Genomic DNA, 22,428 nt, shown 5'->3' on the forward strand with positions numbered 1-22,428 from the left:
ATTCTGCTAACTAATTCAAGTAAGCCGGATACTGAACTTGGATAAATTTAGCAGAAAGTCCACAGTTGACTTCAGTACTGGGGCAGGATAGAACTCCAGCTGTGACTCAAGAGAGCTGCCCTTCTCTCTCATTTTCAAAACTTGTCTCCCCAATTCCATAAGCATGGTTGTTGTTCTCAACAAATACAAATAATGGTTCATGGTTTGCAAGACTTCCACACGTTTATTACTAATACACAATAGAGGCAATATGTATAACGCATTCAACCAGTGAAATTCAGATGACTTTTGCCCTGGCCTTTGTGGTCTCCCAACTTTATTTGCATGGATGGCGAATGAATCGACGTAAACACGCCGGTCCATCAATGGTCCTTCTCCTGCATGTCCGATTTTAAAACAATGAAATAAAAACGAATGGTCAACAACCCGGTTTCAGTCTGGAATGGTGCATCGTACAGCAAGAATTAAACCTGTTAATTTAAATCCCAAGGGAATAAAAAAAAACTGATAAAGATCGAAGACAGCACCTTGACTTTTTAATTCCAACGCTATCGGTAGAAGGTAAAGCAGTCAACAAAGATAATACTAATAAGAAATATAACCACTTACTGGCTAATGTAAACGGAATGTATCTTGAACTTTCCAATGGACAGATTCGTATCGAACAACGGAAGCAGCATGCAATACGTATTATTTTTTTTACTTTCGTTTCATGTCTTGGCAACGTCACTCAACAAACCACGATATTCTGAGGAATGTAACACAGGCTTATTGTTTTGTTGTGCGCAATATGGATGTCTCTCTTCCCCCCTCCTCGGGTCATGGATATGTTCAATAAATAGACCGTAAAACCACTTTTTTACTGTATAAACTTCATTTATACATGCAGTCCATAAAATTTTCTGTATCATTTCGACGGAATAATTTACCCTGTATGTAATATATACAAATAGATTACTTCTCAATAAAATCTATATACACCAATTCACTATCTTCCCCTCTTAAAGGTTAATGTACATACACACGACGTGTCTATCCTTATAAATCTCCACCCAATTTTCTTCCTACTATCCATGGTGAGGGCTCGCACGTAAGATTGGCTGGTTCTGCACTGTGAGTTCCAATGCTTCTTGTCTATCCCTCTGCAGCCTTCATTGGTGAAACCTTTGGGGTTGCATTTGGTCTCGTAAAAGTACTGCTTGAGTTGGCCGTTCTGGACGAGGATCTTCTCTAGGACGCTGACCGTCTGGCCCGACATGTCTACGGCTGTCTTTTTCTTGTCGGCCGTCACCCACTGACTAATACTGTCACAGACGCTGAGCTCGCCCCGTCTGCCCGGGTCCGAGTGGCGTCTAACCCTCGCTGACATATTGGCCGCCTCCAAGTAGTTCCTGTACTCCTCCATCAGAAAGAGCAAAGGGGGCTCCAAAGGCACTTGGCCGCTCAGCATCACCCGGGACGAGTACAAATCCACGTCCTTGCCTCCTCCTCCTCCTCCCCCGCCGTCGTTCGGCTGGGTCTCGGGCTCCTCCTCCAAGAGTTCTTCCAGCACGTGTTCTACCGTGTTGGCCAAAACCCCTAGTCCACGGGGAGAGACGTCCGCTCCCCTTCCTCCGCCACCCAGACCGTCCAGTGTCCCGGAATAGAGCGAGGCGACATGATCTCGGCCTCCAGCTTCTTTCATTGGGGCAGCTTTCAGGCAACCGAAGTATGAGATAACCATAGTAAGGAACAGGATGTTCATCACTCCCCTCACTTGGTGGGACTGTGGGGAAGACAAAAAGAAAGGAAAAACATTATACAAAAAGTTATTCAATAATTTATGCAACTATTGAGACTTCAATAAATTGCAAAACATTGACTTGTATCCAACGGATAATCGCAGGTGGCAAGTAACGAGATCCCCAACGCTCTGGTCACAGAATGTTATGGTTACTCAGAGAGAAATTCGATCCTGACTTTGAACTAAGGTGGTCTCCAATGTATATAGTTGTAACCAGGAAACATATTTGTACCTCTTTTTAAAACTAGAAATATACATAAACATATGCACAGAACCCGAATTAATTTTATTGCTTCCAGCACTTTCCTGAAGGCTATTTGTTCCAAATATAGTTACGGTTACCGAATTAATGTAAGAACCACACAGAATACTCAAGTTATTTTAATATCAAGAGAAATAGTGAGCCATTATCTATGATGTCTGTGCCTATTTAATAAGGTCGGTTATGATTCATAGAATTCAAAATAGTAATGTTAAATTATTCCGTCAAGAAATAAGACTTTTTAAAAAAAATCAAAGCTAATATATTGAGGAACGACACAGTTCTTGGAACGTTATCAGAGTAACGTTGCTGAGGGTCATTCGCCATTCTTAATATTTCCATAGCAGATCACAGAACTTGTGAGAAGGGACACGGTGGAACAGTTTACACACGTTGCAACAGAATGTAATCTAAATGGCCACTTTATTAGGTAAACTTGTATACCTGCTCGCGAATGCAAGTATCTAATTGGCCAATCATATGGCAGTAACTTGATGCATAGAAGCATGGTCAAGAGGTTCAGTTATTGTTCAGACCAAACATCAGAACGGGGAAGAAATATGATCGAAGTGACTTTAACTGTGGAAGGATTGTTGGTGTCAGACGGTGTGGCTTGAGTATCTCAGAAAATGCTGGTTTCCTGGGATTCTCACGCACAACAATCTCTAGCGCTTACAGAGAATCTTGCGAAAATAAAACAATAAGTAAATCGGTGAGCGGCAGTTCTGTGGGTGAAATCGCCTTATAAGACCATCATTATAAGAGCAGAATCCGGCCATTTGGCCCATCGGGTCTGCTCCGCTATTTCATCATGGCTGGTCCATTCCCCGCTCGGCCCCCATCTCCTCCCTTATCCCCGTATCCCCTCTTGCCCTGACTAGCCAAAAATCTACCAACGTCTGCCTTAAGTATACCCGGTAACTTGGCCTCCACAGCTACTGATGGCAACGAACTCCGTAAGTACATCACCCTCTGGCTAAAGAAACTCTTCCCCACCTCCGTTCTAAATGGATGTCTCTCTAATCTGAGGCGGTGTCCTCTTGTTTTAAACTCCCCCGCCATAGGGAACATTCTCTCCACATCAACTCTATCGACGCCTTTCACCATTCGATAGGTTTCAATAAGGCCCCCACCCCCATTCTTCTGAATTTCAAAGAGTAGAGGCCAGAGGAATCAAACGCTCCTCGTATGACAAACCGTTCAATCCCGGATATTAAAGAGACAGGTGAGAGAATAACCAGTTTGGTTCGAGCCGACAGGAAGGCGACAGGAACTCAAAATAGCCGCACGTTACAATAGTGGTGTGCTGAAAAGCATCTGAACACACGGCACGCCGAACCTTAAAATGGATGGTCTACAGCAGCCGAAAACAACAATCATCCACTCAGTCGCCATTGATTATATGCACACCGTTAACAATATGGAAAATGTGACAATACTAAACCTACTCGTGTGGAAAATTCCTGGATTTCCAAGTATTTGCATCGTTTTAACCGGCCGAATAAAAGATTTAAGCGGCTCTCACAATACTTCCTACAGATTTCGGAAATATCTTGTCCCCAACAGTTTAATTATAATTCTAACTTGTTTATAACAAACTTTCTTTAGCAGCTGCTGAACTCTTATTTGTGAGTGCTTAGAAAACCAGCATTGAAACGTAAACCACAATGTCTCACGGAAATGCAGCAAGAGGCACCATTGAAAACAGAATTTTTGTTTGGAAATAGGAACAGCGTGGTACAATCATGCAGGTGATTTCATCTTACAAAACATTCATGTAAACCTCCCTGCGATAGTTATTTGACTATTTTCCCTCAGCAGCAGAACTATCCGTTGCTCTGGGATGCACACCTATTCAGAGGTCAAAACAGTTAATGAGTTAAAAAGGGGTCGTGGAAAGTCTGATAGGCCAAGATTCGAGCTGTTATACATTCGAGCTTTAATATATTTCTGCAAACAATGTGGTCCCGGTAGACTGTGTTCATCTGTGGGGGGACTTGGTGACTGGGAGGGAGGGGGGAGTGAGTGGGTGCAGTGGTGAGAGAGGCCAGCTAGGGAATCCAGATCATGAATACATTCTCTGCTGCCTTAAACTAGTGTCAAAACACTGGCTAACCACACGAAACTGCTCACTGAATGCCTGGCATTAGAAATCCACTCTAGTTTCTCTAACACCCCGTATCTACATGCCAAACTTTGGAAGGTTACTCGTGATCGGTAGAACTGGTAATATTTTAGGACTATTGAACATTCACAGGTTTGCGATTGATCGCAGACTGCTAAGGAGATTCCATAATATCGGCGAAACCATGCGCGATTTTAACAAAAGTTATATTCTAAGTAGAAATATCTGGCCATATAACTAAAATTTTGATTTACTGCCTCGTGTTCTTTAGTTTAAGGGCAACTGCTCCTGAATTATAACCAGCCAATGAAAACGCCACAGTAATTGTTGCAATGGGCATTACTTCATTTATTCCAAATATTAAAATATGTAAACTCTCGGAATAACTTGCAATACATTGTAATATATGTATTATAATTATAGCGTATGCGACCAAGTTGCATTTCATGTTATGAAGACACGAGAGAGTATTAACAGCCGAGCGTGAGTTCTGCAAACCAAGTATGACTATTGAAGAAAAGCTTTCAATAATGGTTGCAGTATGTGTTTTGTTTCCACGGGACAATTTTTAAAAACAAGTATCAGCTGGTTGCTTCCCGACACGGAATCCACGACGTTGCTCAAGAACCTCGATATGACAATCCACAGCAAGTCAGCAGTTTATCTTGGTCTGTTGTACAGTACAGACACTCCAGGGAAATAATTCCGCTCTCTTAAGCTTGGAGGATTTAGACACACTTTGACAGAAGTTTACAGATCGTTGTATTTTTGCTTGATGCGTAATTTCCCAAAGTTAATCAATGGGAGAGCCAAAGACATCCCCCTCCACCACCAGAATCTCCCATTCTCTCCGCTAATTCCACCCCCTTTCTCCCTCGGTAACCACCACAGGTTATTACTGGCAGCAGAGCTTCCAAGCCATCAATATTTGTCCCAGTCCCGCCTCTTAAAGAAACTCTCATTCAGCCTCCACAAATCCACACATTTCAAGCAGTTCAGCCCGTGTCCTAACCAGCTCGCTGCCGCTCATCCACCACCGCTTGAGCTAGTTGGCCAACATTGTCACCTGGTCTCATCTTTGTGATCAGATTCTTCCGTGGCATCAATCGTCTGCTTCTCCAGGATCTCCTCCACTAATCCCAAGAACTCAGCAATGGCCCGGGTTTGGAGTATCAACTCTCATTAGAGAACACACCGTCCTAAAGATATCTCCCTTTCTTTGTCTTTATTAAGTCAGCAACTAGCACTAGCCTTTCCCCCCAACTTTTGTTTCATGTCCCCCAAATTTGTTATGACGTGGTGTCAATATGGTTCTGACTAGCTTTTTCGTGCTGTTTCTATCTATATTGTTAAAGGCACCAATCAAATTCAAGTACCTGCGGAATTATCTAGAACGGAGTTGCGATGGCATGAATGGAGCCTTGTACGTGGACTGTTGGACTGTCTGACCAGGGAGCAGATTACCGAGTCTGCCGCAGAAGAGCACGATGATTCCCTTATCAGGTATGGAGTCAGCAAGGGTTGGTCCCCAATCCCCAGTAACTGTACCCCCATCATTAACTCGCCCATTGGCTGCTATTGGATGACCATCATATATAAATTCGGCAAGCGGTGCTTTGAATTCTCCTCTGGAGGCATCGGGCACCAGGCGATCTACCAAGTAGCAGAACTCGCCATAAAAATACGCATCCGATCAAAACATGGGCCGAAACATTATCGAACAACAAGCTAACACCGAGAGTTAAACGTATCTCTTGCATCAATTTATGAATGGCACATTGTCTTTATGCGGAACGAACATAGAGGGCACTGCAAATATATTTACATTTCAGAAGGCACGATTAACATTTCAGATGATGGATGCTGTTTATTCAGACACACAGATCTGGAACTGCGTCACTGTCGCCAGGGTTTCTAAATTTAAAACTGCTCATTCGCATCTATCTCCTTTCGTAACAACTTGGTATCTCGGCGTTGATCGTGACGTGTGTCGGAGGGAAATAGAATATGAAAACGCATAAAGCGGACTTCACACGTGAACGCCAGGCCTCATTGTTAAGAATGTTGACTTGCACGATCTCTTTATTAATTTTAGCCAACAAAAGCGATCCAAGACTTTACCCACTAAGTAAATCTCACACCTGAATCTGCGGCCTCTCCTGTACGCTACACGACAATTATTTGTTGCTTTCCGCCTTTTCCATTTGTAACAGTGTGTTGTGTTTTTTTTAAAAGCCCTTCCAGCAGGGCCAAAGCGTTTCACAGATTAAAACCTGCCAACACCGGTACTAACTACCTCGTACCACAGTGAGTGAACGTTTTAAAATAGATATTTAGTTTAAAGAATCCTCGGGCTAATACGTTCGATTTTCGCGCTTAGTATACTTCCAAGATTTCTATTTTTGTTTGTAATTGTTACTTCTAACCGTTGAGAATTGGTGTCCAAGGAACCCAACCCCCATCACACGATAAAGCTACTGTTGCCCACGTGGTGGCGCTGTTGCTTGCGCTTGAACCCTCTGCCTAGGTGCTTCTCCGAGAGAGTTTGCTGTGGACGATGCATAAATTTCACATTCTTTAATTATCAGGTAACTAAACGTGACTGATTGTGTCAAGTATTTATTTACAGACACAAGGGAGAGCAAGAGAACTCGAGTTTCAACGTGTAATAGTTCAAAGAAGATCTTAGCAATATCCAGAGCGGTTTCCGTCCCTTTCCTCGCTGCGAAAGATAGTGTAAACTCTTTGAAACAGCAACAGGTCGGATCAAACTCCAAAACAGACGCTGAAAGCCTCAGGGACACCGTTCGCGTTTGATCCCACGGCAAAAATCAGTTCGCACTTGCCTCAAAATTAACGGAAGTTAGGAAATATTTCAGGAGTCCCGGGATGGGGGGAGAGGCACTATAGCTCAAACAATATGCAAGTTCAATGCGGGTTTTATACTCTGAACATTAGATTCGCAGCACTACATTGGTAGCACCCGGTCACTTCACAACGCGGGATGACGCCCAAGGTGAGTAAACAATCAACAATTAGTACTGACCTTAAGTTACAATCGCCTGAGATGGGAAACACTGTCGCTATGTTTAATTGCCCCTCGCCTCCCTTTTCAGAGCATCTCGAGACGGAGAAGTTTGTGTGTGTGGAACTGCTAAGCGCTAACGATGGAACTCCTGTAGTTCAAGACGAGAAGCTTTAGTTCACATCTTGCTGGAAAGAGCAGTAACACGTATGTTCAGGGAGAGGGAGCTTTGTGAGGTTCAGTCCAGTTCCCTGGGCTCTGAGTGATCGCTGGCGCGGACGCGCATCGGGTTTCCTATAAAATCTTTATGAGTTCTCCAAGTTATTTGCTGCGAGGCTTACCTTGTGTGTGTTCCTGTAGACAATATGTTCTGGCCATTTGACAAAGAGGACTCCTTTATATCTCGACATGCACCGACACTGACAGCTTTCTGCAGCGCCAACAAGATCTAAACATCGTGACTTTTGACATAAGGACGCACAGTCGCGCGTTATAGCCAGAACATTGAGATAAACACGCAACGCTACCTAAGCAGCCGGGACGGTTGAAAGCATTAACTAACTTCAACTTTCTCCAAGTTTAAAATTAATTTAAAAGCGAAACCACTTATAAGAAGTGTCCCGGCGTGTGTACTCTGCTCACTCCCTAGCCTTGCGTTTAATAGACTAGTTTGATTTAGTCGATTGCGAGAGGTCCACGGGTTCAACATTTAAATGTTCCCTTGTCTCTTGAATTGCATTTAGACTAAATGCACTTGAACTACATCGGATACAATGACCCCTGGTAGTTGTCTATTTAGAATTCAATCAAGTTAATAACAGCATGTCTTATTAATGAAGGCAGATGATAGATTTACAGTTCCCCTTTCAGTAAGTTCCCTGAACTATATTTGCACAGCCACGAGGTACGTTGTAATCTCCATTCAAATAATAAACCGCACAGAATTGCTTTAAAAGCACCCACCGTTTAGTGTCAGGGTATGAAAAAGCATCAACAGACTTTCATTTGGAAATTATTCGCACTCTCCTGCCCCTTCGGTTCTTTCGGCAGAAACGACTTCTCTCTTCAGCAGATCGTAAATTATTGATGGCGGAAACTACATGGTCGATAGACATGGAGTAATACCATACTCATACACCAGTTCCATTTGATATTCCGATGGTGAGATCGCGCCGTTTGTACGCCGAATATACATTTTAATCGACCGGAGCACAGGGAGACTCGCCGACTTCTCCGGTACTTCAACGGGGGTGGGAATCCCTCGATATGCTAAATAGAGCCGGTGACGTGATCATCAGAGTTCACGTGATTCTTGTTAAAAACCACCAAATATTGAATAATCGGCGTGTATATTTCTTTCCGATGTTTAAATATACAGCGCGCATGAATATGCTGTAGTTATTTATTGATTTGAGTTAATTAACGTTTTAAACGGCCGAAACCTGCACACAATCTGTCGTAAATACTTTATTCCAATTAACACGTTGCAAAGTAATAATTACACTCCCACGTCAAATCCTTGGTAAAATCTGGGCATATTTTCACACCTCTTAAACAGATTGCTTTGCAGGTTCAGGATTTATCGTTGTCTGACGAATATTGTAAAATTAAATAGCTGGCTAAACATTTAGTTCAGCGTTTGATACACTCTCTCTTTCCTTTGACCGCGCCGACCCTTTCTCCGTCCCTTAAACTTGTGGGTCCCTCCTACAGACAAGCGCAGAGGATAATTTGAAGTTGACCCGGGGGGATAGCTAATTAGTGTGGTAGGCAAGCCTCCGGGTCCTCGCTTAGTCAACTGATGCCATTCACTTGAAGATACTGATTGCCACCTTCGCGGGAGGGACATAAATGGTGCTATTAATTAGTTTGAGGTAGGCTGCATAGGAAGTACTCTCCAAACATCATCTGTCATACTCCTCCACCTCAGGTCTGGGTGTTCGCCATGACGTTGCGATCCACCCCCTTTTGGAATCCCAGTACAAACCCTTTCGCGTAATGTTGTGAGATAGGGAGGGTACACGATTCAAATACTTAAATAATATGGGAACTGCTGAAAAAAACTTGTATTTATTTAGATTTTATCCGTGCCCACGTGCGCTTAATTCAAATATTTTAAAGTCACAGAGAAATAGATTCACTTTTTGTAACGAACTATTTGCCACAAAATTGGTTCTTAAGAATGACGCCAAACCAAGTTTTCAATTTGCGGTCGCTTGACATGTACTTAAAATTTAATTTGCTTGCTAGTCAAGTCAGGGTCATTCCAACTATACCTAATTTGAAGTTAACTGAAATCGCCTCCTATGAAAAGAAAAATAACTTGACCTGGCCGAAGACTAATTATTTTCAACCAAACTACAGACACCTTATTGCAGAATCGTGGCTCTGCTGATTAATGCCTGGTAGGCCATGAACATGCTTCAGGCAGACGAGAATGTCACTCAAGGCGTTGGCTGTAATAGCCGCATTCATTATCAATCCGGGGTAGTCCCGCTATGCACAGCCAAGACGGCTAGAAGTCAATGCGACTAAACATCGTGGAGCTCCTGTATGAGTGGGTGGACATTACTCTGGTTCAAGGCCAGTTCTGTTTGAACTGTACTCTGACCCAACTAGTTGTCAGCCAGCATACACCCACATTTTTGCTTAATTATTGCCCAGAAACCTTACCCTTGGCAACATTTCAATTGACAGTGGTTAATGCTTTAAAACCCGTAAGTCTTTTATGAATTCTCATAAATACTTGATCTAGTAGCCTTTTCAGTCCCAGTTGTGCTCTTGTTATTTGGGGCTAGTTGCAGCACAGACACCGTTACAGCTCACTGATGCATCTCAGTCTATTTTCTATAATGTAGCTTGTTTACCCCGATAGGTGACCGACATATCTCCAGGTTTTGAGCTTTAAAATATTAAGATAGTAACTTCAAGTAAGATCTTACTAAGATTAATGGTTAGCATTCTAGCTGAACTCTAATTAGTATGGATCAGAAAGAAAAATCTCTGCGGAACCGGCGAATCATCAGGGCTCACGTAAGGTGCGCTCCGTGGGATGTTTTCTGATGCTACCTGCTGGTTCTATCCAACTCGCTAAAGTGCCGTGAGTGAGCGGAAGGAAAGAGGAAGATTGCATGCAAAAGAGATGCAAAGCTTTGTGCAGTCGGCAGAGTCAACCACATTAAAAGCTACAGTGTGGCTGGAATAACATATTCCGCGCAATGCACTGCCGATCAGCTGATTCACCTGTGCGAAACTAGAGGGTTGCATCTCCCAGCCGGCACCACACCAATCCCTCTTCATCCTCACGCGATCATAAACATCGTTTTCTCCTCCCCTTCTCTGACACGTTTTTTTTTCAATTTTACTTCTGATGAAAGTTCACCGACCTGAAACGTTAACTCTTCTCACCGCCTGAACATTTTTAGCGATTCCTGGGATCCTAGCTTTTACAGGAGGCGATTTATTCTGTTTATTGTGAATCAGAGTCCAAAGAATAAGCAATGAGTGCAGAATTTTTGCCTATGTATATTTACACACTGGGTATTTGATTGGCACTTGCTCCACTGTTGCCTGTGGTATGATGTGACAAATCACTGGCGTTAGATTCATAGAGTTATAGAACGACACAGCGCAGAAATAGACCCTTCGGCCCATCTAGTCCGTGCCGAACTATTAATCTCCCTAGTCCCATCGACCTGCTCCCGGACCACAGCCCTCCATACTCCTTCCGTCCATGTACCTACCCACCTTTTTCTTAAATGTTGAAATCGATCTCGTACCCACCACTTCCGCTGGCAACTCATTCCACGCTCGCACCGCCCTCTGAGGGCAGAAGTTCCACCTCAGGGTCCCCTTAAACGTTTCACCTTTCACCTTTAACCCATGACCTCCAGTTCTTGTCTCACCCAACCCCAGCAGAAAGAGCGTGCTTGCAGTTACTCAATTAATACCCCCAATAATTTGGTCTCCCCTCATTCTCCTACGCTCTAGATTTGAACAGAATCGTTGTCAAAGAGATATGTTTCAGGCAACGGAGAAAAACAAACTATCGTTCAGGATGATTAACTGCACTTTCTTCCCCATCCCGCCGGTACTTTAGACACTCCTAGCGTTGACCGAGGTGGGAGAAACAGCTTTGACGGGAAGCTGACTGCTCCTGTCTGCGCCGCTACATATTGTGTGCGGCGTGAGGCTGCCGACAACTGAGGAGACAGGAACCGCTGGGAACTTGTGTTCCAAGCAAATTAAGTCGGAATAATAACATAAGCCTGAGTTTGCTTATATGAGAGGTACGTCAGGTTACCGTGGAAACCGCCGTCCAATAAGAAATCCTCCCAGTAGTACCATTGAAAATACGAAACCGGCAGTGGGGAAATACTATGAGATGCACTGAATGAAATGGCAGTTCTATGTCTGCTGTTATGTTAGGAACAGTACGCAAGATGCAAATCACTTTCATTTCTATTGGAGAGCGGGTAAAAAAAACTTTAAATAATCCTGCATTTAAGGTTTAGGCAGTGTTCCGAGAGCAATGTCCTGGATAGAAAACTCCCACACTAGCCGGAAGGATATCCTTCTCCTGTGCAACAGTTCTGGGAAGAATCCATTGATAAGATCACTCCGAGGGATACCCGCTTCTCCCCGCAGCCGGTCCTGTAAGATTTGTCGAGGCTCACAGCTCTTGCTACCCCGGCAAACAGCACATGCTGCCTTCAGGAAGTCATTCTGCAGAGCGCCCCAGACACAACATGCCAGGAAGCTGGCAATTTGTGCGGAACAGTCGCGCGTCGACTCCAGGGTGCTTCTTTCCGTACCCTGACTCAAAGCATGCTGTCGATGCATTATTGCAAGGGACACCTCCTTGGGCACAAAGCCCTAAGAGCTCCCTAAGCAAAGGAGAGGGGGGCCATACCTAAAGAATTACCTCAGAGGAGATCAATGGTCAGGATTAAGGGGCATCAAAATGTTCCTTTGGAAAAGGTGAGTATTGATCCTAGGTGAAACATTTGGACTCCTAATGTTATTTCTATTCCTTTCAACAGTTCATTCCTTATTTTACATTTGTACAGACAATCGACATGAAACATACTAAAACTAATCATTCTGTTGAAGACAGTAATTGTTATTTGCATCTAGCCGTGCAGGTGAACATTCTTAACTGAAGTTAGCACGGATTACAAAATGACTGCGGTTGTGCGCAACAACTGCCAAGACCCGTCTCCAGGCGGGAACCCGCTGTTGGTTTAGATTCTGCTTGTGGTCCCTGCTATCAGGAACCTGCAGGAATTGGCTCTGGAGCTCGGAACAGCGCCGCCTGCCGAGGCGAGTTCCTCTGCTGTGACGTCGATTTGCGCGTTCAGCTTCTGCCGACTGATCTCCCTCAACGCGCCAGACCATCAGCACCGACTTTAGGTAGAATGCCCAACTCCGTGGGCTGAGCCCAGACACCCCTCAGTTACCGCTCGTCACACATCACGAATCGCGCATTTGTCTCCATTCAAGAGACAATATACAGGCGCCCAGCAAACGGAGGATAAAGACTCGTTTTTTTTCCCCGTCTCAGAAACTATAACAGAACTCACAACCAAGCAGGGCTATTTTTGGCAGTGAGAAGGCTCAATTATTTATGGGATTTTTATGACCAAAAGGAACCAATTCGCAGAAAGCGGTCGACGCGTCTCTATAGAAATAACACCTGGCTCAGTTGCCGCGGTTTATAGGAAACAATTGTTGTTTAATACGGATTTCAGGTAGTGTAGAATAACGCAGAATGGAAGTCAGATCAACATGATATAAACGGTATACATACCTTTCTGTGATGCAACCGTACAACCGCAGGACATCCTAATCAACCCTTCCAATTCAGAAAGTTACATTATAGTGACCTTGCCTTTCTATTTTGCTGCACTGAAGATTTCCATGCATCGGTAAGAACTTCACCAAGCTCTAAGTAGCGACTACACTCCAGCTGCCAGCGATCAGACCTGTGATTGTGCCGTACGCTGTCTCGTAGTAACCGTATCAGCTTTTACAGATTTTACATTTAAATCTCTCTCCTTCTCTTACATGGCAATTACATTTGATGACCCGCAATATTTGGTTACAGTTGCTTTCAATCTGCTGTCCACGGTGCTGATACATACCTCTCAATATCGCGTCGAGGACCATTGAGGAGCGAATAGCTCTCTCCTTCCCCTCCTTCCCCTGATAAAATCTATCTTTTGATTACGTGCGGGTTGGTGTTGCTTTAGTATATTACATGCCCACGCGCTGTCACGTGAATACAGCTTTGGCAAAAGCTATCTTATAATAATATCTAATCACATGTCGCCCCTCTTTGCGGGGAAGTAAGTGTTCCTTGCCCCAACTGCTCCTTACCAACATAAATCTACGGCAAACACGAATCAGTTCAACTCAGTTCCAATTGTCTCTGGTTACAAACAAAATCTCGTCAACAGAATATGGTTGGTGCTCATTCAAAGTATTTCCATTCAACTTGGGGTTTCGATTTCCCTAGATCTCTAGATCTGTCAGAATCAGACAGAGGGTATCGCTACCCTTTGTAGATATCTCTTATTAAAGATGACAGCAGCCGCAGTTACCCCCGCATCACAACACTCCCCCCCCCCGCCCCACCAGTACCCACCACTACTGCCACCATCTCCTTCGGTAATTTACTTACCATTGTTTGTTACTGCCTAGGATAGCGAGGTGTCTTAAAATCCAGCCTCTCCAACAGATGCTGGGAGGTAATGTGTCTTGTTTGAAGTCATCATGTGAACTTCTGCTTGCTCAGTGGATCGCCCACCACTTGTGTGACTTATGAATGTAATAACCCTTTGCAATATCCGCAGCTTAAACTCCCAACACCTTAGTGACTAGAAGATAGACGCACACAGAGGTGATTTAAACTTCCACATTTACGCAACACATTCGCTCAGAGATGCGTTTCAGGTCTTACGTGACTCTAATGAATTAAGGAGTAATTGTTCTTGGAGAAAGCGAGCTATCAGATATTATATACTGAGTTGTTAGCGCCGTCGCTTCCAGGCACTCAGTACGGGTTAAATGGCGCATCATATAGCTAGATATATAGATATTTTTACTTTTTTTGGTCCATCTTAGAAGTGCAGTATAAGTTAACTTTCAGACACGTGGTTATCGTAACTACCGAGAAACACAGGTCTCCGCTTAACTCCAAGGGAAATTACATAGAACAGGTAAGAAAGTAGTTTACTGTTTCGGTGTTTTGCCCGCAAGTCGACTGGTTTATTGCGTACTTAGAAGACACCGCTATCATAGACTCGGATTTGCTTATCACAGACTTGGATTTAGCAGCACATGTTACAACAAGCTTTAACAACGTCACCCCTTCCATAAACGTGTCATAACGCGACTCGCTCCTATGCTACTTGCACAGCGAAAACATCTTCCTTCCAAGAAAAGTTTATAACTGGTAGTGGCATCAACCATCCAAACCTGCTGCAACTTGCCCAGCCGTGGCAAGGTAAGCCTTTCCCTGGCACAGGAACGCCAAGCATTAAGCAACAACTCTTTTATTTTGCTCCGAACGCATGCTCTTCATTCACCCATTTCTAAAAGTAGGCGCCCTTCCAACTTACCGGCTGAGAAAAGCTGGCTTATTGCAAAGGATCAAACCTGTGGCTTCTCAGCTCTGCGCCTCGCCTTCGGTGATCGCTGGAAGAATCAAACCCAACTACCATATAATCCAAAGTGGCAGATTTCCTACATTCAGGATGACGTGAATTTAAATATGAGTAATAAGCACATATAGACGTATTGCTCTGTGGCTGGTTTGGACGTTTTACAAAAAGGTCCATACCTTCACTTATTCGCCAACCGAACTGGCACGACATAAACAAGCTCTACGTGGCTGAGATACATTCAGTACTAGAATAAGTGCATAGTTGAGATCATACTTTCAACCAGTCAAGTTATTTACAACGCATTACATTGCACTTTTAAATATATTTCAACAGCATGCCTGTTGGAGTGCACTCACCAAGATCAGCCTATTGTGCACAGGCAATGTATGTATGCAGGCAGATATGCATATAGGTAATAGCGACGGATACTTATATAGACGGGGGCGCAAATTATTCATATTTATAGATAACCTCAAAGTTTAGATGGATAGCCGCGTGCATCAAATAAAAGGACAAGTGGTTGAGTGGATGCATAGAAAATATTTTTTTTAAACCGGATTGGGTTCGTTTCTCCATTCATCCAAAGGAACTCCGAGCTGTTGGTACTTCCAACGCATTACTCTCAGGACAGCCACCTCATTAAGAAAAAATATATATAACCCCACGCTTAAACAAGCAGTCCATCAGGACTTCCTGTCGGGAGAGTTTTGGAGCGATATTGGTATTGAGCATTTTTTTGGATAAGAATACAGAAGAGGATAGGTGACAGAGAGATCTCACAGAGTTTACTTGACCATTGGCATTGAGTAAATTAACCTATACACAGATATTTCTGGCGCCGAGACAACCTTCATGTGGCATTATCATATGTAAAATTCAGGGTTCTGCAGGGGCAATTAGTTTAACTAATGCAGTCGGAAGTATGCAAAAAAGTTAACGGAGATCCGTACTCACACGGGCCAACACCGGAGGTCACAGACTGAAATAAGAATATAACGAGTCTAAAGCTTTAGCAGCTAGGTCAGCTATTTAGTACTTTACTTCACCCAAATTAGCAGGAAAGTTTCACACATATTAAGAAGCAACACGTAACTGGAGCGTTCTCATTTTTTTCAGGATGTTTGGTTAAACACGATTTTTTACTGAGATCCTGTAATGTCAATTCATTTTTAAATTACTTTTCTATCCGGCGTACACTCAGCGTTTCTTTAGGCGCCTGAGTCGGAAGTCTTCACCTGAAGTGATCCCGTATACTTATTGCAAAAACTCTGTGCTAAGTGACTAGCGCTTCCAGAAGTTCACGGAATAATACAGTGGTCAAATAACTTTGGCAGTGCTCACAAAAACCAGACTAAGGGCTAATCAGATTGCTTGGAACTCCCTATAAATAATCGCTCGTGTTTATAATGCTCTCCTTCCACCCCCACCCCCGATCACATCGCGAAAATTGCTGGCAAATCTTCCTGCGTGAGGAAGTGCCAGGGACGCACTCATGGGGCAGAAAGAGAAATCCCACATTGCTTGTGTGATGAACAGATACCCTCCCCACACACTCACACAAATCATATAGAACTTTAAAGTTATTGCGATCTTGAAAAAGTAAACTTTTTCATTTAATGGAATTAACAGCGTGAAAGTGCACAGGATACAGTAAGCTAGTATCTTGCATGTTAAGTGAAAGTTTGCCAGGGTTCGCTGTTAAATTAGTACAAGTGTACATGCAGGTGGGAGAACGGGTTATAATACTGTACCTCCGTGATAACAATACCAGCCAACTCCACAAACTTCCCCTTTGATCCTAAGACGTAAGTTTGCCATGACAACCCATCTTCGGGCGTCCCAAGTCCACTTTGACTAGATGGATGGCAATTTGTTGATTTCTTGTCGGTAGAGATTTTATTTATTTTATTAATCAAACTTTATTAACCCTAAAAGGAGATGGAGGGCGGATTTTGCCTCCGTGATTTCCAGTTACATGGAACAAAGAGCACCCTAGGACCAACATTAACCGGCTTCACGTCAAAGTTCATTAGGAAATCTATCGTTCAGCAGCCCTTTTCGCTTTCTCAAAACGCCCCCGGATCACTTTCTGGCCAAAGCATTTCTTTTTAACTGTTCCGGAGACAGAGATGAGCTCATCTTTCTACACAGCAAGATTCCACACCAAATGAGAAGGGGTTAAGAGTTACCGGAAAAGAGGCAGAGGAATTGGGTTGACGAAAATATTAGCCACGGTCGACTGGTGGAGCAGGCTCATTGGGTCGAATGGCCTCATTTTGCTCCTATATCTTATGGCGTTATAGTAATGAAGAACGGATCATGTTTCAGTGTTGGTGGTATTGTTCGAGATTTCATGCTGTCCAGCGCATCTTGTCTCCGATTACTTCCTTCGCAGATAGTCCAACATGAAATTTAACATCTGTTTACATAGGTTGGGTAAGCCTGTTTTCGCGAATTACCTAGGATTAAACAATAATGACCAGTAGTAACACAATTTTAGCAGGGAGCCAAGTGCCTTGTCCAAATGACCATTCCCCACTGACAACTCTTCTTTGTGAATACCAGCAGATTAGTTCATCAAGACTGGTGCTCAGCTTTACATTTGACACCCTTCCAATTCTTATATGTGCCACTCAACAACAACCAGCAATGAGAGATAGGGGGCACTTCCCAGTAAAGGTTGGTATTGCAGCCAAAACACCAAATCCCACTGTAAATCTGGCTGACGTCAATAGAAGGAGCACCCCTGCTACTGAGTCCATTTATCTTCTGGCTACGGTTTAGTGTTGTTCATCTCGTGTAGTTTGAGAAGTGAGGAGAGCGATCAGCCAGTTGAACAGGAGACAGACGCTGTTGTCCAGAATTCATGCTTTGTGGCTGTATCTGCCCTGAAAATACAGGGCAACGTTGATTGGCTAAATAATGATTAGTTGTGCCAGCATGCCTAGAACCGAACATTTGTAAATCTTTCAGATTTTCTACTCCTGATTCATATTAAGATAAAGTCACCTTGTTGCCTTATTTGTGTTAATTTGAGGACACTCAGGGCCACATGAAAACAATGGTCAAGGGTTACAATAGATGAAAGTCCGCAATAGAAGTAAGATGCCAGTGGCCAGTCTGTCTGTCATAGTGGGTTGATAGAAAAGTAGATGAGGTCTGGTCTAGTGGAGCAGAAAGCATCAGTGACCTCCCCAATGCAACAGTAATAGGCAAAATGTGACATGTAGCATACATCAGCAATTATGAGGTGGTATGATTTTATAAGGAGATATGATTGAAGATTATCTCATGGAAATGTGGCCTGAATAGACACTTCTCCTCTAGGAATTGTAGATAAGCACATGAATCCCAATGAAACCTGAATGGGGATGACCCCTGATGGATGAGACTCTGAAAACCTCCAATGATATGATCTCCTTTACCATCTGAGGGGTATCTTCTGTATGCCTATACTGTCCATAAAGTAGAGTTTCATATCTAGTTATAATCATCCAGGACCCCCAGCATCCAGAAATGCTCTCTTCTCACTGCTACCATTGGGAAGGAGTACAGAAGCCTCAGCCCCCTCATCATGTGGTTCAGGACCAGTTATTACCCTTCAGCCATCAGGCTCCTGAATCAGATGGATAATTTCACTCACCTCAACATTGGTTACTGAACCACAACCTATGGACTCACTTTCAAGGACGCTATGTTCTAAGTATTATGTATTTATGTGTTTATTAATAATAATTATTTTTTTAAATTAAATATGCATGGTTTATCTGCTTTTGCACATTGGTTGCTTGTTAGTCTTTGTTTGTGTGTTAGCTTTTTATTGATTCTATTGTATTTCTTTGTTTTAGAGTGAATGCCGACACGACACATAATGAATGAGCAAACTGTTAACGCCTGCATGAAAATGAACCTCAGGGTACATATATTTCAACATTTCTGTACGTTGAAATTTGAAATTTGAGTTAAAGGGCATTGGAAGGCAGTATTGTTTGCAGGAACCTTCTTGAAGAGGCCAATAGAGCTTGTTCTTTAATGCCAGCAGTGTACAGGATATGATGGGAAACAAACAGTAGATGCAGTGCCTGGCTACAAATGTTGGTTGATGAGATTAGTCCTTTACGCAGTTTTTTTTTGGAGCATTTAGCATTAATGAAAACTGGTTCTCCTATGATTGAACTGCGATTGTTGATCTTTGGATCAAAGTGGCTGAAAATTAGGCAGAATTTTGGACATTGCACAATTGTTGACATTTTAACCAAAGCCAGGGAAACAGCACTAGTGAACAACAAAATATTGCCCAAAAATGAGAACTTGATTTAGCAACTGCTGCTAAAATGCCCAGAAACAAGCAAAACTGCTCCATTCACAATGATGCGATTGTTAACATTGCAGTGCAATTTGTTCTGCTTTGCACTATAAATTTCTTGCCTTGAAGGTTTCTTTCATTATAGATTTGCAAATTGATGTTGAAAGGAAAGGTCCAAAAACAAATGACTATTACCTTTCACTTAATGTCACTGATATTGAAAAAAAGGACTTTATTTACACTTCTTTTTTGGGGGTGGGTGGATAGAATTTTCAGTTATGTGGATTACTAAAAAGTTTCATGACTAATGTATTAGATTTCAACTTGTGTTACTCATAATCACTTGGTCTAAAACTAGAACAAGATCAATGCTTTGATATCCAAGAAATTGTAACTGCATTGGTTGCCATTTTCCAATATTAGCTACAGATTACCAGTTATAGAAACCTTCTGGATTCAGAAAATATGGGTTAGGATTGCAAATGTCACGCCATTATTTAATAAGGCAGGGAGTGAGAATGCAAGTAATATTGACTTGACAGCTTAACATCAGCACTTCCTAGTCAGAGGGCTACACAGGCGAAAAGGCAGCAACTTGGCCTGTTGTGTCTGATTCCATGCCTTTCTTAAAGAGTCACTGTGCTTTTCCTCAAAACACTTCAATTTCTTCCTTTTAGAATTTAAGAATAAATGTTGGATGGAAAGAACACAGGAGGTCCAACAACTCACTTAGAAGCGTAACATTCTTAAGACAATAAGACGGAGGAGCAAAATCAACCCATTCAGCCCATCGAGTCTGCTCTGTCATTCCATCATGGCTGATCCTGGATCCCACTCAATTCCATATACTTGTATTCTTGGCATACCCTTTGATACCATGCCCTGACCGATCAGGAAACTATCAACTTCTGCTTTAAATATACCCATGGGCTTTGCCTCCATTGCAGTTTGTGGCAGAGCATTCCACAGATTCACCACTCTCTGGCTAAAAAAATTCCTCCTTACCGCTGTTCTAAAAGGACGCCCCTCAATTTTGAGGCTGTGCCCTCTAGTTCTGGATACCCCCATCAGTAGGTTTCAATGAGACCCCTCCCAATGGCATTCTTCAAAATTCCAGTGAGCACAGGGCCCAACCAGCCAAATGCTATATTAACCCCTTCATTCCTGGAATCACCCTCATGAACCTCCTCTGGACTCTCTGCAATGACGACACATCCTTTCTGAAACATGGGGCCCAAAACTGTTGACAATACTCCAAGTGTGGCCTGACCAGTGCCTTATAAAGCCTCAGCATTATCTCCTTGCTTTTATATTCTATTCCCCTTGAAATAAATGGCAACATTGCAGTTGCCTTCTTTAACACAGGCTCAACCTGTAAATTAATCTTCTGGGTGTCTTGCATGAGGACTCCTAAGTCCCTTCGCATCTCTGATGTTTGAATTTTCTCCCTGTTTAGATAATAGTGTGTACTATTATTTGTTTTACCAAAGTACATTATCATACATTTCCCAACACTATATTTAAGCATTGTTGAAAACCCACTACTGTCCAAAGGGCAACCCGGCTGAGAGCCGAAATTGGAGGTGCAATTAGAAGGGACAATAATGCAGTTAGCACCTGCTTCAAAGAATTGTTCAACCATTCCTCTGTCCTTGATGTAAGCATCCTTGACTTAATTCATCAGCAAACTTTACCTTCTGGCTTTGCTGGCTTCCCAGACTGACAAGAAATGGAAAACTAAAAACATCAAGCCCCAGGAGCTGTCGTAATCCCTGCTAAAGAACTAAACCCTAGCACAGAGCAACTTTCCTTGGTCACAAAGTTACAATTTTACCTGCTATGTCCAGGAAGAGGAGGAAATGCCAGATCTCAGAGTTGTCATGATCATGATAATCTTCAAGGAATGAGTTCAATCTGATTGTGCTAACTACAGAGCAATCTCCCTCCACATAACATCTGTTGAATATTATCACCTGTGTTCTCTAAAGAGATAGTAGACTGTCCACTCAGACTTGAATGGTCACAGAATTTTTTCTCTGTTTTGTGGTTGGTTTTGATGGTGAACAGTGATCTTAACAGTACACCCAAGTTCAGTGGAATCTGCTGTCAATGCCGTGTTGTCACTCCATCACTTTTTTTCATTTCTTCTCTCTGCAGTGCCTTGAGTCACTTTGAACAAGCTTGGCACTGAAGAGGCAAAAATTATAACACACGGCAAACTTGAAAGGCCTAAATGGAGTGGACATGGTGAGGATGTTTTCAATAGTGGGAGAGTCTAGGTCCAGAGGCACAGCCTCAGAATAGAAGGACATCTCTTTAGAACAGAGATGAGGAGTGATTTCTTTAGCCAGGTGGTGGTGAATCCGTGGAATTCATTGCCACCAGTGGCTGTGGAGACCAAATCATTGGGAATATCTAAAGCAGATTCTTGTTTAGTAAGGGAGTCAAAGGTCATGAGGAAAAGACAGGAAAATAGGGTTGAGAGGGAAAGTAAAATAAGTTAGCCATGGTTAAATGGTGGAGCAGACTCAATGGTTCAAATTGACTAATTCAGCTCCTATGTCTTATGGTCAAATTATATTGCCCCCACTCCAGAATCAAAGTCATCAAGCTGCAGGGTGTAGACAACATGTCCATAGATTCAATCCAGAGGTCAAGTTCCAAGATATGGTGGACTCATTGACTAAAGAATATGGAGGAATAGGGTTTCTGTTTAACATCTGCAAAGAAAATATTCTCTACCAACATGCCCCAACTGTACAGAACCACCTGTCAACAATAAAGGTTCATAATGCAACCCTGGAATATGTGGACTACTTTTCCTGTGTTTCCAACTTCTTGTAGGTAAAGGCAGAAATTGAGCTTAAAATTTCAATGTCTTGGCATTGTCTTCAGACATCTGAGAAAAGGGTGTTTGAAGATCAAGAACTTAAACCCATCATCAAGCTCATGGTCTCCTGCCCTCCTACATGCTTTTGAAACTTGTACTTAGAGCAAGCACCTCAGTCACACTGGATAGGTACAGGAAAACCCTGTGTTATGGCCATTTGGGTTACAAAATTCTGCTCTAATAGAATTCACAAAGTTCAAAGTAAATTCATTATGAAAGTATATGTGTGTCACCATATATAACCTTGAGATTCATTTTCTTGCAGGAAAACACAGTAAATCCATGAAATACAATGGAATCAATAAAAGACTACACCAAACAGGATGGACAAAAAAAATGTGCAAAAGATAATAAGCTGCAAATAATAATA

At 42.8% G+C, this 22,428-nt stretch overlaps 1 protein-coding gene and 1 long non-coding RNA gene across 5 annotated transcripts; one reads left to right on the forward strand and one right to left on the reverse strand.

Moving 5' to 3' along the window:
- Positions 1 to 218: 218 nt before the first annotated feature.
- Positions 219 to 13,358, reverse strand: bdnf (brain-derived neurotrophic factor). 4 transcript variants are annotated; one of them, XM_072273170.1, is made up of 2 exons: positions 13,339 to 13,358; positions 219 to 1,765 (listed from the first exon to the last, which is right to left on the reverse strand). In XM_072273170.1, the coding sequence occupies exon 2, from the start codon at positions 1,742 to 1,744 to the stop codon at positions 989 to 991; it is 756 nt and encodes a 251-aa protein (XP_072129271.1). In that variant the 5' UTR covers positions 1,745 to 1,765; positions 13,339 to 13,358; the 3' UTR covers positions 219 to 988. The 4 variants fall into 4 exon arrangements, with proteins under 4 accessions (XP_072129271.1, XP_072129270.1, XP_072129274.1 ...); XM_072273169.1 differs by lacking the exon at positions 13,339 to 13,358 and adding an exon at positions 8,159 to 8,430; XM_072273173.1 differs by lacking the exon at positions 13,339 to 13,358 and adding an exon at positions 7,537 to 7,553.
- LOC140205553 (uncharacterized) lies at positions 6,412 to 22,428 on the forward strand. Its single transcript, XR_011887873.1, has 3 exons — positions 6,412 to 6,477; positions 18,711 to 18,778; positions 22,324 to 22,428. It is a non-coding gene; the product is annotated as an uncharacterized lncRNA (long non-coding RNA).

This window comes from Mobula birostris, chromosome 11 (genome assembly GCF_030028105.1).
Source record: "Mobula birostris isolate sMobBir1 chromosome 11, sMobBir1.hap1, whole genome shotgun sequence".
In the NCBI taxonomy this organism is placed as follows: Eukaryota; Metazoa; Chordata; class Chondrichthyes; order Myliobatiformes; family Myliobatidae; genus Mobula; species Mobula birostris.

Bases quoted from the DNA above. Each gene is read 5' to 3' on its own strand.
- bdnf (XM_072273170.1), bottom strand. From the start codon at position 1,744: ATGAACATCCTGTTCCTTACTATGGTTATCTCATACTTCGGTTGCCTG.